The sequence below is a fragment of the Drosophila erecta genome, unplaced genomic scaffold (assembly GCF_003286155.1).
Source record: "Drosophila erecta strain 14021-0224.00,06,07 unplaced genomic scaffold, DereRS2 tig00000000-arrow-pilon, whole genome shotgun sequence".
Classification (NCBI taxonomy): Eukaryota; Metazoa; Arthropoda; class Insecta; order Diptera; family Drosophilidae; genus Drosophila; species Drosophila erecta.
Window position 1 is genome coordinate 14142223 of NW_020825194.1, and position 15733 is coordinate 14157955.

The 15733-nt window shown below is 49.7% G+C and overlaps 6 protein-coding genes across 7 annotated transcripts; 4 read left to right on the forward strand and 2 right to left on the reverse strand.

Moving 5' to 3' along the window:
- Nucleotides 1-20: 20 nt before the first annotated feature.
- On the forward strand, nt 21-8001 carry LOC6553919 (zinc finger FYVE domain-containing protein 26 homolog). The gene is made up of 8 exons (XM_001980530.3): nt 21-477; nt 532-2319; nt 2449-3727; nt 3785-5484; nt 5541-5799; nt 5855-6924; nt 6986-7113; nt 7185-8001. Exons 1-8 carry the CDS (start codon nt 403-405, stop codon nt 7612-7614), a joined length of 6729 nt encoding a protein of 2242 aa, XP_001980566.1. The 5' UTR covers nt 21-402; the 3' UTR covers nt 7615-8001.
- Nucleotides 8002-8072: 71 nt separating this feature from the next.
- Nucleotides 8073-8867, forward strand: LOC6553861 (D-aminoacyl-tRNA deacylase). 2 transcript variants are annotated; one of them, XM_001980529.3, is made up of 4 exons: nt 8073-8203; nt 8259-8349; nt 8418-8650; nt 8728-8867. In XM_001980529.3, exons 1-4 carry the CDS (start codon nt 8161-8163, stop codon nt 8835-8837), a joined length of 477 nt encoding a protein of 158 aa, XP_001980565.1. In that variant the 5' UTR covers nt 8073-8160; the 3' UTR covers nt 8838-8867. The 2 variants fall into 2 exon arrangements, with proteins under 2 accessions (XP_001980565.1, XP_015010073.1); XM_015154587.2 differs by having other exon boundaries at nt 8113-8203; nt 8259-8353.
- Nucleotides 8868-9707, reverse strand: LOC6553860 (probable ribosome biogenesis protein RLP24). The gene is made up of 2 exons (XM_001980528.3): nt 9507-9707; nt 8868-9439 (listed from the first exon to the last, which is right to left on the reverse strand). Exons 1-2 carry the CDS (start codon nt 9585-9587, stop codon nt 8945-8947), a joined length of 576 nt encoding a protein of 191 aa, XP_001980564.1. The 5' UTR covers nt 9588-9707; the 3' UTR covers nt 8868-8944.
- A 185-nt stretch (nt 9708-9892) lies between these two features.
- Nucleotides 9893-11676, forward strand: LOC6553859 (apyrase). Its single transcript, XM_001980527.3, has 2 exons — nt 9893-11071; nt 11126-11676. Exons 1-2 carry the CDS (start codon nt 10113-10115, stop codon nt 11421-11423), a joined length of 1257 nt encoding a protein of 418 aa, XP_001980563.1. The 5' UTR covers nt 9893-10112; the 3' UTR covers nt 11424-11676.
- On the reverse strand, nt 11618-13890 carry LOC6553858 (exonuclease 3'-5' domain-containing protein 2). Its single transcript, XM_001980526.3, has 3 exons — nt 13526-13890; nt 12354-13469; nt 11618-12094 (listed from the first exon to the last, which is right to left on the reverse strand). The coding sequence occupies exons 1-3, from the start codon at nt 13738-13740 to the stop codon at nt 11686-11688; spliced, it is 1740 nt and encodes a 579-aa protein (XP_001980562.1). The 5' UTR covers nt 13741-13890; the 3' UTR covers nt 11618-11685.
- A 90-nt stretch (nt 13891-13980) lies between these two features.
- LOC6553857 (solute carrier family 35 member G1) lies at nt 13981-15692 on the forward strand. Its single transcript, XM_001980525.3, has 2 exons — nt 13981-14243; nt 14297-15692. Exon 2 carries the CDS (start codon nt 14348-14350, stop codon nt 15389-15391), a length of 1044 nt encoding a protein of 347 aa, XP_001980561.1. The 5' UTR covers nt 13981-14243; nt 14297-14347; the 3' UTR covers nt 15392-15692.
- Nucleotides 15693-15733: the final 41 nt, after the last annotated feature.

Below are 15733 nucleotides of genomic sequence, written 5' to 3' on the forward strand. Positions count from 1 at the left end.
AATCTAGCCAACTCCACTTCGATTTTCGGATTGCTATCGGTTTGTTCTCATCACTGGCTAGGCAACCGTAAGCCACCTAAATTCTTTGTTTTTGCATTCGACTGCTCCGGAGATCGACGGAGTCGGATTAATTGATCGACTTCAAGCTCTGCGAGATAATATGCAGGCCTCCCTTATCAGTCACCAGTGGAAGCCTGAAGCCAGAACAGCTGCTAGTCGGTCAGCAGTGGAAACAAAAGGCGAGCTGTAACAATAGATCCAGATAATCAGCAGCGGAAGATCACTTGGCAGAGAGACCAAAATCAGAACAGCGAAGTCCGAACAATGAACTCGCATTAGTACCAGTAAATCAGCCGAGCTCAGAAGAAAGTTGCACTCCCGAGGAGCCACAGGTGTCCCGCAATGGACGACCAGCAGGAGGAGAATATGCAGCAGCTTCTAAATTTGTTGCCCAAGGATCAGCGGCAGATCTTTGAGGTGAGCTGAGAAAACCAGCAGACACCCACTTACTTTGATATGAACTTTTTACAGATCTTTATCCAGTGGCTGCATGGCAAATTATCCGGGCCCATTCATTCCCATCAGAACGCCCTGCTAACTGTGCTTCAGGCGTCGCCCTATCCCGCTCTGCAATTGCTGCAGTTTCTACACGAACGGTCCAAGCTGCACATTGGCCAAATAATTTCCACCTTGCTTCGACAGCTTCTAGATAGCGATGTTTCATCGCCGCGTTCTCTTTGTGTGCTGGCCAATTTTCCAGCCAGCGTTTTGGAGGCGGCTACACTTCGTCAGAAATTGATGACTCGTCTTGTGGTTGATTCCGTAACCAGTGAGCACCTAATGCTGGCAATGTTAGCGCGCAGCGATGGAGAACTTCTGGATGATCTGCTGCATGAGCAGCAACGGAACATGCAGGCGCAGTTTAGTGAGGCGGCGCCCACTAAACTTTTGGTGCTGTGGCTGGCTCTCAACCAAAGGGAGCACTTTGTGGCCAACGTGTGCCAACATCTGAAGGACTTTCAGTGTTTCCAGGATGCCACATTGAGGAACAACCTGCTTATCCTGCGACTCGCCAATGAATTTGCTCTCGGCACACAAACTTTGGACGAGCTTGGATGCCTGGAAAAATTCCTAGCGGAATTTGATGTCAGCGCTGTTCCTGAGGAATTGCAGGAAGTGCACCGCTTTTTCTATGCTGACTTTCAACGCCTGTCTACTTTGCTCAATTTCCTGCGTCCGCGGGAGGTAAGCAAAACGCTAAGAGTGGATGCGCTTCTGCGGGCGCCGGGCGTGCTGCCTTTGATCCATGAAAATGGCATTACTTTCGAGCACCAAGAGCTACACCGTTTACTGGAGGATACTTACAAATGGCAACAGCTGACCCCTGCACTAAAGTGTCACCACCAGCAGGAAGTCGAGATTCTAAGCTACTACACCGCTCTCTGTCATGTGTACAATGTGGTTCTCGACCAAGGCGAACAAACGACGAAGACCAAGCTGGTACAGCTCTCCATGCAGTTAAGGCAACTGCATCAATTGGGCGCCTTATGCTCTCTGCTGGAGGACATCTTCCTATTGGTTTTTCTACGTTGGGAACAGCTTGAGCCGAACACTCAGAGGAAAAGGGAAGATGACGAGAATGACGAGGAAGATGATGAACAGTACGTCGATGACGACGTTGCCTTGACACCGCGACCAACCGCTGTTCACAGCCAGCGCACCCGCTATGGATTCATCTGCCGCTCTGCTTCGCTGCACGCACTGTTTACCTTCCTCAAGGCGTTTGTCACCAAAAAACTTCATTCACAAGATTATAAGTGCGCCCCGGAGCATCAAGGCAGATTTCAGCGTCTGGTGGATGCTATTAGCGAAGCTCTTTGGAAGCTGGGAGTTTTGCAAAAGATAGAGCAGTCACTGCTGAAGTCGGCGCCATCGATCAGCTGCCTACTAGAGCCTGATCAGCTGCTCCAGTTGGTTCAACTACATAGCACAGCCAAGGAGAAAGCCTCCAGCGACGACGAAAGCCGGGAACGCAGCAACCACGCATCCAGCCTTAACCGGAGGAAGGCTCGAAGGCAGCGCCGTGCGGTCAGCTTTAGTGGAGGGGTAGCTGGCAAAGCATCCGTGGATGGAGGCCTCACTATGGAGCAGCTGCGGGCACAAGCAAAGTTACGTAGTGGCAGTGACAGCAGGAAAAATTCTTGTGTTACCTCGCTATGTGAGCGGTCCATCATCCCCAAAATGCTTAGCACGCCAGAACAATTGGCCATCATGGCGCTGGCCCTGAAGAATTTTAACGATGTCAAGCAGATCATCGAGGTGAGTGGCTAGAAATCTTGTATAAAATATTTTGTGCGCGCATATTGAGACTTATTAATTATTGATTATTGGATTAATCAACAATACCATTTTTATTTAGTAACGAAATAAAATGTTTTTTTTTTTCAGACGTTTCATCTGGAGCAGAGCCAATTAAACCGTGAGCTACATTTCATGGAACAGCAGCAGCTGGTGAAGCAGAAGCTGTCTGCTATCTACGCCAATTATCAGATTTTAGAGGGGCAGCAGGCCAATTCTGGGGAGACCACCGTTGAGCAAATCAAAGGCGTGGCGGCCAAGGGTTTTGAGTTGTCCAAGATCATCAGCGTTGTGGACAACTTTGCGCAGGCTCAGCGTCTTCAGCAAAGCCCGGAGCTAAAAGCGCTTATCCAGCGACACAATTCAAGCGCACAACAGGGATTCCTACAGCAGTTCGAGGAGCGCAATCTGAACGCTCTAATCATATGCGATCTTATTGTGAACCTGGGATTCAATCGGGAAATCACAAGCAACCTCTTATTGGTCATTCGACGCCAACAGCAGCAGAAGAAGGGCAGCGATGAGGTGTCAAGCTCGCCTGGTTCGTCCGAGCTCGGAGCCATGAATCTCCTGCAGAATCTCTGTGAGTGCATGCGTTTGCTGGAGCGATCTGGTCAGCAGGCTGCGCTTAATGAGTTGCTCTCTCTAAAGAGTTATCCACTGAGGCCGGCAGTCTTGGCTCTGCAACTTCAACGGGAGGCTGCGTTTCAAACGCTCTACCAAAAGGATCCATCCGAATACTCGCATGGACAGGAGCTGCGTTCCAACGCTAGTCAGTTCCAACAGCTCCGTTCGCGCCATAACTACTACGCCCGCTTCTGCACATATGTCCAACAACTAGCCCGCCTCTTGCAGCTCAGGGATCCCAACCTGGAGTACCACACTACTCAGCTGCTTCGCAACGATCCCTACGAAGTCATTGGCGAACTGATCTACGAGTGTGGCATAACACCCTTGGAGATCGAGGCAAGTGTTTCGGCACTACACCTTAATCTCGTTCACGTGATTGCTCTAAACATTTGCCCCCAACTGAGCGAGGAACCCACAAAAAGATTACCACGTTTTGTGGCTCCGCAAAAGCAGGAATCTATTCACAACTATATTTCGCAACAGAACCAGTTGTTGGCTCAAGTATTGCTGGCCATACAGCTAGGAAGTCTTCCCGATGGTGAAGCGGGACTCAACTTCTCCTTTCTGGGTCAGCTAATTCATCTGCCTGAGGTGGCGGTTTTGGCCTCCATGCACGACGGAAACCGTGTGCTGGCCGCATTGAACCCATACAAGCTGGAAAATGCACATTTGGACCAGTTGGTGACGGATCAGGAACAACTCTTGCAGATTCTTCTCATTGGAATAGGTGGACAATCAGGTAGCCTTAACCAAACTATATTCTCTTTCCACCTCTTTAACCTTTCGTTTCTTTTAGATTCCCCAAAGCGGCTTAAGTCACGGATTGACCAACTTATTGGTGATCTTATTGAAAAGGATCCGCGAAATATACATCTCGTGGTCCACATGGGCAATATCGGACAGCGAGCACAGCTGCTCAAGGAGCACTTCACGCGCATTCCAAGCAGTCAGCAGGCCAAAGAGCTAATAGAACGAACCCTCCAGCACCGCTCGGCGGCTAAGGCAATTCCCCCCACCCTGCGCAGTGAGCTGGAGCACTCGCTGTCTGACATCACCATATACGCCAGAGTTTCGGCTCTGCTGAAATTCGAGAGCTGGCCACAGGCCTATGACTTTGGACGTCAGACGCCGAATGTGATCTTCGAGCAGTTGCTGCAGAGACGGCGATTTGGCCTCTGCTTGGAGTGGAGTAAGGTGGTTTATCTTGCTGGATCCGCGGGACAGCAGCGGGTGTGCTTGCTAACCCTGTTGGATGCTCTCTTGGAACTGAGGGATGGCGAGGAGCTGGATGAGTCCCTTCTGGGAATTGTGGAGATGTTTCCACCGAACCCATTGGTGAATTTCCTGGATACACATAAGGATAAGTTTAGGTCGCTGCCGCTTCTGCAGTGGGTAATTGACTACCTGGAGGGTCACGCCCGTGATCCGCGACTCTACAGGAACTATCAGCTATCCCTTGAGTTCCTACGACAAATGAATGCCACTGAGCGGTCTCAATTTTGGAAATTACTCCGACATCCCTTGCTCATTGTAGAGCAGTTAGTGATGAATGCTCGCTTTGAATTGCTGGGAAAGCTTCTAGATGCGGCTCGTTCCAAGTTGCTGAAAGAGAGACCATTAGGTCCATGTCCGTATTGTTTTGAGAAAACGGGCCATGTCTACGATGTCCAGTCTAATGCAGGTTTAGGAAGTGAAGCAGGACAAACACCCTCAAAGTTACGATTTCAACTGGGACAAACAACATCGGAAGCTTTTATTTTGCTAAACTTTAACTCCTACCAGCAGGATCACTTTGTGGGCCAGGATTGCTTGGATCTGTTACTACGAATTTATGCTAGCAAAGCTCTGGACTACCATGTGGCAAATGTACGTGCGGCATCTGAACCGAGTTCTCTCGGCACAGATGTGCATAACTCACTAGACTCGCTTTGTGGTGCGTTCGTGATGCCCAAGCAAGCACCCAACCGGCAGCAGTGGACGCGGGACGAGGAGGCCAGCCATTGCATGTGCTGTCGGCGAGCAGCCTTCACCATGCTGATGCGGCGACATCATTGCCGTAGGTGTGGGCGGGTAGTGTGCTATGCCTGCTCCACCCATCGAATACGCATCCCAGAGCTTTACGACGAGTTGGAGGTGCGTATCTGCAACGATTGTGCGAACAGCACTGCTGCTAAAGACCAAGGAGATGGTACTTCTAGTGAGCGAAGTGCTACCTCCGGACTAGGATCGAAGTCTTCTGGACGGCGTGATTCCTGTAAATGGCAGCTAAGTGGGATTATTACACACGATAAATTGCTGCGCGAGGAGTTCTCCTATGAACACGCTCCCAGTGTGGCCCTAAGTTTGTCCATACTTCGCAATCATGTCGAGCAGCGCAGCTGCGTTGATTTGCTGCTATTTCACTGCCGCAAACTGGAAAAGCTAATCGTGCCCAATCCAGAGGTGGACTACGGTTTGTTGGCCAAGATGATAAACTGTCTGGCTTTCGCCGCAAAGGTTGGTTGTCCGTCCATAACTAAAAATATTTATTTATATTTATGTACATATGCTAGGTTCGTGGTGCACCAGGAGAGCTAGAAAACATTCGTGAGCATTCGGAAATTATTATGTCAGTGGTGCAGCAGGGCTGTGAGTCGCTGATCCCAACCGGACCACTCAACAACCACAATCTGCGCAAGCTGGCAGACGCTTTGGTGGAAGCGGAACACTGGACTTTAGCACTGGAGGTGCATCTGAAGTGTGGTTTCGCCACCACCGGCGTAATGGCGGCCCACGGACTGGCATGCCTTCGTGCCGGTTGCTATGATGCAGGTAAAATCATTCCATTACAGTTCTAACACCCCAAATAAATTTGACTCGTTTATAGCCCGCGAAAAGTTTGCTCATTGCATGACTCGCCTCTCAAGTGAGCAACTGAATAGCAGCATCTGTAAGAACATGTTTGGAGTAGCTTCTACGGAGGCAGTGCTCTTGCCCAGGAAGCGGCCACAGCGCGGGCCAGCACTTCTTCAAGAAATCCTACAGTTGATAGCCGCAATTCCCCAGTTTCAACCACAACCGGAGACTCTTCACCGAGCCTCGCTTATTCGTAGTTCCAATTCTTCGCTGGCCTCACTCTTCACACGACGTCGAGAGCCCTACGTTCAGCAACGTCCGCTCCAGGAACCGGCTTTAAACATCATGAACGCGCTGGCTGGACTTAAGAACTTAGCAAAGGGACACTATGGTTGTCAAATGCCAGTTAGTGAGGAAAGTCGTCGGCAGGAGCGCGGCTTTGAGGAATCACTGCACTATGTACTTACCTATGGCAGTCACGGCGATATTCTCACCTTTCTGATGCGTCGTGAAGAGCTGAGGGCAGCACTTCGCTACTGGCAGCACCAGCAGTTGGACGCGGATCTCTTCATCCATCACATTTTCTCTCCGCAATTGGCCAACGGCGGTCTAAACGTTTTGATGGACGAACTGCAACAGCTCGACGACGCTCAATTCACTGCCTGGCGCCTGCCGTTGCTGCAGACCTGTCGCCATCTGGAGCAGCAGCAGCAGCTCAGTTCGCTGTACCAACTGCAGCTGCTGCTAAAGGATCCCATCCGGGCCAGCATGACGTGTGTGAAGTTCTACGCCTTACAGTGCGAGAACTTTCAAAAGCTGCATGCCAACGCCCAGCACTTGCTCGCGGCCCTTAGGCATCTTCAGGGAGAGCTGGATATGTCGGAGTGGGAGCACATGCAACGACAGCAGGGTCGCAGAAACAGTGTAAGTAGCACAACAAGCGTTCGAGGTGCCTGCTTCGCCATGCAAATGGATGCCAGAGCTCTCAATGGACACATCAATACCATCCGGCGACAGTTGGAGGTGGCAAAGTTCTTGGACAAGTGTGAGCGAGAGCAAGCGCAAGATGAGCCACTAAAAACTATACAAACCCTTAAGCAGGTACTGTCTTGAATTATGTGTAACCCAACGTTTACTAATACCAAGCTTCCCCTCCACAAAGATTCGACTAGAGTCCAGTCGAGGAACTCTGCCGACTCTGTTTGAAGGCGCCGCAGATCGCATACAAATTTGCATTCTGATCCTTATGTGCGGCAAGAACATAGACGAAGGTTTTGGGCTGGCTTATGGGTAAGCATATTTATAGCAAAAATAAGTCCACAATCCTAGTTAAAATTGTTTTAATTTTCCGAAATGCTTAGCATCATGCAGGACTACAAGCTGGCTGCAATAAAGGTGTTTGGAGCCACTGCTAAGTACCTGTCTAGAAATCAGCGTTTGGGTGAGGTAGAGCGCCTGCTGGACTGCATAGGAAGCAACAACGGCGGAGGCATTTTCACGGAGTCCGATGAAATACTCTCGATTGCCATAAATGCTGCTGTGCACAGCAGTGCTCCTGAGACAAAGCAGATGCTGGATCGGTTGATCAAACGCATCGGCAGCGTGGAGCTGCGGGTCTCCTCCTACATCTACATTGGGCAGCTTAAATCCGCCTATCTGCTGGCCAACAAGCACGAGCGATTGGCGGATATCCGGCGAATTCTGCGGCAGGCCGAGCTTACCGGTCAGGTTCACATCAAGAAACTGTGCGAGATGAAGCTCCAGCTCAGCGCCCCTCCAACGCCTCTGTGATATCCCAACCTTCCTGCAATAACATATTATTAACCCCTAGTTTCTGGGGTTTCACTAGCTGTGATAAACACCAAATGATGAATTCCTTTTTTGGAACCACCTGCATTCTAAAATACCGTTACATTTATAAGCGAATTCAAGCTCAATTTAATTGAGAATTGAATAAAATACTTTATTCAGAATTAGAATTCATCATTTGTGTATTCACCTAGTGAGGACCCAAGTTGTTTTGTAACTGGTCTAGCATAGATAATTTGTTTTTATAATTTAACATATATGTAGATCAATTTTAATCTTTCCAAAGGGCCAGCAAGTATTCCACCCTACAGCTCAAAAAGACTCTCCCAGCAATTAACCAAATTATATTATTGATTGTACTATATTTTATATTTATTATGTTTTTATATTATACTGTTATATGTTTATCTCGCAGAAAGGCGCGCGCTATTTTTGAATTATTTGGGCGACTATCAACACTACATGTGATCAATTTACCAGCACTGCGATAGACCGAATTAAGTTGTAAATAAATATAAAAATCAAGCAATGCGGGCGGTTATACAAAGGGTTAAGGCGGCCAAAGTGACGGGTATGCAGGATCAAGTAGTTTCTATTTTTGCAAAAGACTTACACAGCTTCCCTAGTGCTGGATGAGCTGGTGTCCTCCATTGGACCAGGTCTGTGCGTGCTGGTGGGGATCAAGGCCACCGATACCGCCAGGGATGTTGAGTATCTGTAGGTAAATTCCACTCTGGTGATAACCAGCCTAGTTCTAGACCACCTAACACCGCTCACCGTTTAAGTGTCCGGAAAATCTTGGCGCTCCGTTTGTTCGAGGAGGAGGGCAAGCGTTGGCAGAAGTCCGTCAAGGATCTGAACCTAGAACTGCTGTGCGTCTCGCAGTTTACATTGTATCACCGTCTTAAGGGCAACAAACCTGACTTCTCGGCTGCCATGAAGGGCGACGAGGCGCAGAAGCTGTACAATCACTTCTTGGATCAACTGGGTCAATCCTACAATAGCAGCAAGATTAAAGGTGGGTCATAGCAACAATCCAGCTGGTCTAACTCTTGTCTTGGTCTTAACTATTGTTAATCCCACTTACTCTAACAGATGGCAAGTTCGGAGCATACATGCAGGTGTATATAGAAAACGACGGACCCGTTACCATTAATTTGGAGTCTCCCGAGCAAAAGGATACTGACAGGGAAGTGGACAAGTGATTCGCAAATATAGAACGGCTATAGACAACATTTATGTACCACGGGGTTTTTATTTAGTGTATTTTTTAGCAGCAACTTAAACCTAGAAAAAATCAGCGTACTCGTCCTTAGGCTTCTAACATCTCCAGATCCTCGATTCCCATTCCCTCCTCGAGCTTCTTCTCGAGTTCGCGTGCATCCACGTAGGTGATCTTCTCCTCGGGCAGATCCTCTTCCATGAGGGCGGCCTCTTCCGCCGCCTCCTTGGCACGTCGTTCCTTGAGCCCGGCGGCTGGAGAGCGAATCAAGGACATGTTGCGCTGCACATCCTTGACGTCCATCTGTATCTCGATCTGGCGACCCTTGCGCAGACGCTCCATGACGAAGTGGCTGGTGCGTTTCTCCTTAATCTCCGTCACCCTCTTGATGGCCTCCAGCGCCTTCTGCCAGGTCTCGCGGCTGTATTTGATGGGCACGTTACGGCGCTTCTCGAACTCGAAACTGGGATCGATGGCCAGCTCCTTGCCGGCGGCTTTGCGGTGCGCCTTCGTCCATCCAACCTTGCGGGGATTCTTCTTTCGCTTAAAGGCCTTGTGGCACTTGCCTCGACAGAATTTGAAGATCTACGACGGAAAAAGGTGAATCAATATAAACATCCAAGCACAGTCAACAGGAAATTGATCGGTTTACCTTGCAGTCATTTCGCACGAAATTTACCCCGTGGCCTGGGTATATCTTGCTGGAGCAAAAAAAGCACGTTTCAATGCGCATTTTCGCAAATTACGACGAATAATTTGCGAAAAAAACAAAGGCGCAAACAGCTAGCACGTGTGCAGCTGAAGAAGAAGAAAGTTGAAAATATATCGGTAGCCAGCAGTGTTACCAGAGAGTCACTGCTTATCGATACCACTAGACATGTCGATACCACATGGAAATAGCTAGAAGTGGACAAAAATTTGAATATCCAAGAATAATAACAAGAACTACTGATTAGTACGTTTAAAATATGAAAACTACAGTCACAGGACAGGAATACTCAGATGTATTGTTCCCTTGAAATTAAATTATTTCAATTTCAATTACCCTCGGTCTTTGTGAAAATTATGTTGTTCCCAATATGTTTACATTAATTTAATCGAAATCGTTGCCTTTGCTAACCATCCAGTTCGCATCAGCTGTTGCGCCAGCTGATCTCCCGCTGCCGCGCTGGTCACACCGCTAGCATCCAAACAAACCGAGCAGACCCAGAAAATCGGACACATCACCGAGAACGAGATCTTGCTGACGTGCGACCAGATGCAGAGCCCTGCCTTCGCGTACCGGGAACAAGCAGAACACTCGCCGCGCGCCATGTACATGCGCGACTGGCGGTCGGCACTGCGGACGCCCACGTACCGGATCGGGAATCGGACGGTGCGCTTCAACTATCACTTCGCCCTGCTGATTGTTTGTGCCGTCGTACTCGTCCTGCTCTTCTATTTTGCGCGCCAGGGATCGCACTCCTCCTATGACGGTTACTGGCTGCGGCGGAGCTCTACGGATGCCCGGAGTCTGGAAAATGGAGCGGTGGTCCATGCATACAATGCCACATATCCGCTTACACCGCCTATGGGGCTGCGTGGCGGTGTCATAAATTACCGGATAGCCATGATTGCCGACCTGGACACAAACTCCAAGGTGACCAAAAGCGATGGCAGCAGTACGTGGCGTAGCTACCTGAAGAAGGGCTACCTTACCTACACGATGGCCAGGTCGGAGATCCAGATTAGCTGGGACGACGGTGCGCCTGCAGCCCTGGAATCAGCATTTGCTCTTAAGGGCCGCGGAATGGAGCTCTCGGAGCTGGTCACCTTCAACGGGCGCCTACTCAGCTTCGACGACCGCACGGGTTTGGTATACGAGATTGTGAATGACAAGCCCATCCCTTGGGTGATCCTGCTGGATGGAGATGGACACAGTGCCAAGGGCTTCAAGGCCGAATGGGCAACAGTGAAACAGCAAACGCTATATGTGGGCTCCATGGGTAAGGAGTGGACGACAAGTGCGGGCGATTTCGAGAACAACAACCCAATGTACGTAAAGGCCATTACTCCGTCCGGAGAGGTGAGGTCGCTGAACTGGGTGGACAACTACAAGCAGTTGCGCCTGCAGTCGATGCAAATATCCTGGCCGGGCTACATGATTCACGAGAGTGGAACCTGGTCAGATGAAAGGCAACGCTGGTTTTTCCTGCCTAGGCGATGTTCTAAAGAGAAGTAGGTATGAGTGACAGCCTTCAAATCCCTCACTTATCTATCTATTTTTAAAAGATACAACGAAACCAAGGACGAGCATATGGGTTGCAACGTTCTGGTCTCCGCCGACGAAAGCTTCACCAACGTTGAGACTGTACGGCTCGATCCTGAAAACACAACGCCCACGCACGGCTTCTCCAGCTTTAAGTTCTTGCCCGGCACCGATGACTCAATAATCGTGGCTCTTAAGTCGGAGGAGCTGAATGGCAAGACGGCCACCTTTATCACAGCCTTTGATATTACAGGCAAGACGCTGCTGCCCGAGATGCGGATCGAGACGGATTACAAGTATGAGGGATTCGAGTTTATTTAGCTCGCCATTCCACGCCCCCACACTCCACTCTACTTCAATCCAGGTGCTTCAGTTTTAAGCGTGTACATAATGTATTATTGTCCCATATGGTAAGCTTTATATTTATAGTCACCTAGATTAGTCCAGAGATGCTCATCTGCCTCATGAACCGTGACTCCTTAACCCGTCTTGTACCATAGCACAAATCAAATTTTAGTTTATTTTTATTGAAATTGAAATATAAAACGTACAAAGCCGGTGGCAAACTCAGAAATGTCCTGCATCATATTTCTTTAACCTTTGCATCCACCCCGGCCACTGCAAGATCGGCTTTATCGACGCGTCCTTCGCTGGCGCGAACCTCCAGTCGATCGGCGTTGTGGTTGACATTCCAGAGTTCGGGAAGGAAGCGCGGTTGCATGGTGTGCAGAAAGTGCTCCCGCCACAAGCGCTCCAGCTCCACAAGGCCGCCGAAATTATCGCGATATTGCTGCACCACCCGCTCGCCGTGCTGACAGTAGTCGGTGTTCTCCACACGGTATTCCACATCGGCTGCTTGCCGCAGGAGCTCTTCTGTGATGGCCGTTTGATTGGTGTAATAGTCGAGGAGAGTTTGCTGCATTTCAGCCTTTTTAACAGCGGGTATTTTCGCGCCATGGTATAGTAGGGCCTTGCCAGCAGATTGGACCCGTCTGTAAGTGAAGGTAAATAATAAAAAAGGGTTCAGACTAAGAGGAACATTATCATTAGTTCAATGAGCTAGGGTAGCATTAGGGTAGACACCTCTAAAAATAATAATGCTCGTATCATTATCAGAAATGTCTGGGAAGTAAGGTGATACAAAATATGTCTAGAAAGATAACTGATAAAACATTCTACATGCTTTTAATTTCAATGCTTTTAACTAAGTTAAAGAACAGAAATACTGATAAGGGTCGGAAAAGTACTTACTTGAGCTGCGGATCATCGCGGTACTTGACGGATCCGTCTTCATGCTTAAAAGGAGCTTCACACTCGGCGGCCAGTTTGCTACGAACACGCAGATCCGAAATGTTACTCAGCTGGTGGCATGTGGGGCACAGGAGCAGCACATCGTGGGAGGTATGAGATTTCATGACTATCGGGAAGTGCTTCCTGTATTCCCGCGGTACTACGTTCTTCCGAATGTAGGCATCCCGGTCACCGCACACCACGCACTGGTTTTCCTTGGGTGTCTGGTAGTAGCGGCCCACATCTGCCACCGCGCGACCCGCTGGTTCGAAGTTAAGGCGCACGGTAAAGGGCTCTTCGCTTATACGCGTGCCCAGATCTTGACTGAGATACCAGGACGCCTTGCGCCTGTCAATGGTGCACAGGAGTTCGCCGTCGGGCGCCTGCAGCAGGCAGTTGTCGTAGAAATCCTTAGTTCTGGTAGTCATTTGCCGGTACGGTTGCTTCTTGGGCAGCCATTTATTGCCTTTTGATTCGGTCGAGCCCTTGGAACGGGTCACTCCACCGCTGGTCGGGCTGAGTGAGAAACCTTTCGTAAAGTCTACGTCGAGGAAGGGTTCGAATTTGTTGCGCAAGCTATGGCTCCGTTGCCAGAAGTATTTTGGCTGCAGATCCCTGCACAGTTTCTGATAAATGGCTACCGCCATAAGTGCATCGTTGGCAGCATAATCAAGCTGTTTTGGCTCCAAATTCTTGGCCTCCCAGTTCGAGCAGGCCAGGCGCCAGTGCTTGTCCAGTGTGAAGTTCAGATGAGTCTTGGAAAGCTTTCCCAGTCCCTCGGGCTTGTGGCCTGCCATTACGCAAAGGAAGCGCAGATCCAATGTGCTGGCCACGCCCACTCCGTAGTCATGAGAAAGTTTGACGGCATCCTCCTGTGGTGCCACGCCCACTTTGATCACGTCATCGTCTTCGAGAAGGTCCCGCAGGTCCTTGGGTATTTGTTTCATATGGCAAAGGCGAAATAAGGCACATAGACCCCGATGGGAGCTCAATTGGAGCAAGGCCACTGGCCTGCGGCTGCTGCCCACGGTGATCCACTCGCAGTCGAATCCAAGGACTTTAAAAGTCTGGCAGTGACTAAAGGGCAGAATGTGAATTTCCATTGTTGTGAAATAAAAGTGTATTCTACTTACTTCTTCAGTTCATTTAAAACCCATTGCATGGCAGGATCCTGGACGGAGTTGACCACTTCTATGTGTCGCTGGGGCACTAGACTGCCGGAGGACCACACGCGACGCAGTGGACCCAGCAGCCTCTGCCTGTGCCGCACCAGGACGTATACCAAGCCCACTCCTGCGGCCAGAATCGCCCATTTTCTGTTGGTGGCGACTGCCGATTCCCGAGTCATTGTTTTCCTTTCGGAGTTCAGCAGCTGATCGACTGGCCTGCCAACTTAGCTTTTCACAACTTGTAAAGCCGGTCTAAAAAAGTAGGTGCAATATTTATAACAGTAATTTGAATGTGCTACGCCCCAATTAATAAAATATTTAAATTTAAATGTTAATAAACTTTTAAAACAACAATTTTGTAAACCTTTCAAATTTAGTAAAGTAAATCGAAATAAAACCGTTAGACCTGTCCCACTGCTTAAAAGGGTGGCAGTACTGGCTGGACTGAGGAAGTTCGGGCTGGCAACTCTGGTCCACAGGGTTTTCCGAAATCTCCGTTCGCAAAAAGGTTTAAAATGTTTAATTAAACGCAGTCTGGGCGTGAATAATGATGAATAAAACTCAGTGAAACGGGCGGCGGGGAAACAATGTGCAAGTGAAACCTGCGGAAAAGGCGGCAGCAGACAGCGACACAGCGCGTAAATAAGGAAGGCAGGCGAAAAGAATCGATTTTTCAGTGCAGGTGGGCCACCGATACACACACTTGCATACATATTGATGCAAATCCTTTTGCAGGATGCTGAAACTTTGAAGGAATTCAGACACTGTAGAGAAGACACCCCCAGAATGCCGGAAAACCTGGAGCTGCAGCAGTTCCAGGAGGGCGCCCCGCCCCCAGATCCCGCCCCCCGTTGGCTGGAGCGCCTGCAGTATCGATTGGGCGCCGACTGTCCTTACTTGGGCATCTTGCTGGCCACGCTTTCATCGCTGTTTTTCTCCCTGTGCTCGGTGATTGTGAAGGGACTGGTGGACGTGAACCCCATGGAGCTGGCCTCGTTTCGATTCGTTGGAGTCCTGTTGCCGACACTACCCATCCTGATATACACCCGACAGCCAGTGTTTCCGGAGGGCAAACGGGTGATACTGCTGCTGCGCTGCTTCATGGGCACAACGGGTCTGATGCTCAGCTTCTATGCCTTCCGACACATGCCCCTGGCGGATGCGAGTGTCATCATCTTCTCCACGCCCGTTTTCGTGGCCATTTTTGCGCGAGCCTTCCTTAAGGAGCCGTGCACACTGTTCAACGTGCTGACCATCAACATGACATTGCTCGGTGTGGTCCTGATCACGCGGCCACCCTTTGTATTCGGCGACACCGCGGAGAGTGAGGATGTCGCTGGGAAGACGTACGACATCTGGGGACCTGTGGCCGCCATATCATCCACACTCTTCGGAGCCAATGTGTACATCCTGCTGCGGGCGCTTAAGAACCTGCACTTCTCCGTAATTATGACGAATTTCGGTGCTATCGCTCTGGTCTACACTCTGATCGTTTGCGGATCCATTGGAGCTGTGTGCTGGCCAAGCTGCGGACGGGATCGCTGGCTGGTTGTTGTACTGGGCATGTTCAGCTTCCTGGGCCAGATCCTGCTCACTCTATCCTTGCAGATCGAGCAGGCCGGACCAGTGGCCATTGCTCGCTGCGCCGACATCGTCTTCGCCTTCGTCTGGCAGATGCTCTTCTTCGGGGAGACTCCCACCGCGTACTCGCTGGTGGGTGCCGTGATGGTGATGGGATCCGTAGTTCTGACGGCCCTGAAAAAGTGGGCAGGTACCCTGCCACGCGAGTCTTCGCTGAGGAAGCGATTCAGGCTCATCCTGCTGGAATAAAGTGGTTCCAGAGTGTTTCTAACTGAAGAAGTTCGCGGTTTCTCCCCGTCTTGTCATCGTTCTCACCCAATCCCGGCCAGCATCAGAGGCCGGCAAACAACCCAGTTCATTCATCGTAGACTCTACTTATATCAAGGCTCAGATCGTAGTTTAATCAAAATATATAAGAAGGGACGCGTGATATCCACTCCACTCATAAGTAAATACTCGTAGTGCGTGTTTAGTTTAGCCAATTTCGCCGATTTGTTGTTTTGTACATTGTTATACATGCTTAAAATACGATAATAAATACAACTTATGAGTAAAATAAAAACCAGTTATAATTTGAATTTCAACTCCGCG

Excerpts from the sequence above, each read along its gene's own strand:
- LOC6553919 (XM_001980530.3), top strand. The coding sequence starts at position 403 with ATGGACGACCAGCAGGAGGAGAATATGCAGCAGCTTCTAAATTTGTTG. Across the intron at positions 3,728-3,784 it reads TGGAATAGGTGGACAATCAG|ATTCCCCAAAGCGGCTTAAG; the intron begins GTAGCCTTAACC and ends CGTTTCTTTTAG. Across the intron at positions 5,800-5,854 it reads TGCCGGTTGCTATGATGCAG|CCCGCGAAAAGTTTGCTCAT; the intron begins GTAAAATCATTC and ends ACTCGTTTATAG.
- LOC6553861 (XM_001980529.3), top strand. The coding sequence starts at position 8,161 with ATGCGGGCGGTTATACAAAGGGTTAAGGCGGCCAAAGTGACGG. Across the intron at positions 8,204-8,258 it reads TAAGGCGGCCAAAGTGACGG|TGCTGGATGAGCTGGTGTCC; the intron begins GTATGCAGGATC and ends CAGCTTCCCTAG. Across the intron at positions 8,651-8,727 it reads CAATAGCAGCAAGATTAAAG|ATGGCAAGTTCGGAGCATAC; the intron begins GTGGGTCATAGC and ends TTACTCTAACAG.
- LOC6553860 (XM_001980528.3), bottom strand. The coding sequence starts at position 9,587 with ATGCGCATTGAAACGTGCTTTTTTTGCTCCAGCAAGATATACCCAGGC. Across the intron at positions 9,440-9,506 it reads TCGTGCGAAATGACTGCAAG|ATCTTCAAATTCTGTCGAGG; the intron begins GTAAACCGATCA and ends TTTCCGTCGTAG.
- LOC6553859 (XM_001980527.3), top strand. The coding sequence starts at position 10,113 with ATGCAGAGCCCTGCCTTCGCGTACCGGGAACAAGCAGAACACTCGCCG. Across the intron at positions 11,072-11,125 it reads AGGCGATGTTCTAAAGAGAA|ATACAACGAAACCAAGGACG; the intron begins GTAGGTATGAGT and ends TATTTTTAAAAG.
- LOC6553858 (XM_001980526.3), bottom strand. The coding sequence starts at position 13,740 with ATGACTCGGGAATCGGCAGTCGCCACCAACAGAAAATGGGCGATTCTG. Across the intron at positions 13,470-13,525 it reads GTTTTAAATGAACTGAAGAA|TCACTGCCAGACTTTTAAAG; the intron begins GTAAGTAGAATA and ends TCTGCCCTTTAG. Across the intron at positions 12,095-12,353 it reads CGCGATGATCCGCAGCTCAA|ACGGGTCCAATCTGCTGGCA; the intron begins GTAAGTACTTTT and ends CTTCACTTACAG.
- LOC6553857 (XM_001980525.3), top strand. The coding sequence starts at position 14,348 with ATGCCGGAAAACCTGGAGCTGCAGCAGTTCCAGGAGGGCGCCCCGCCC.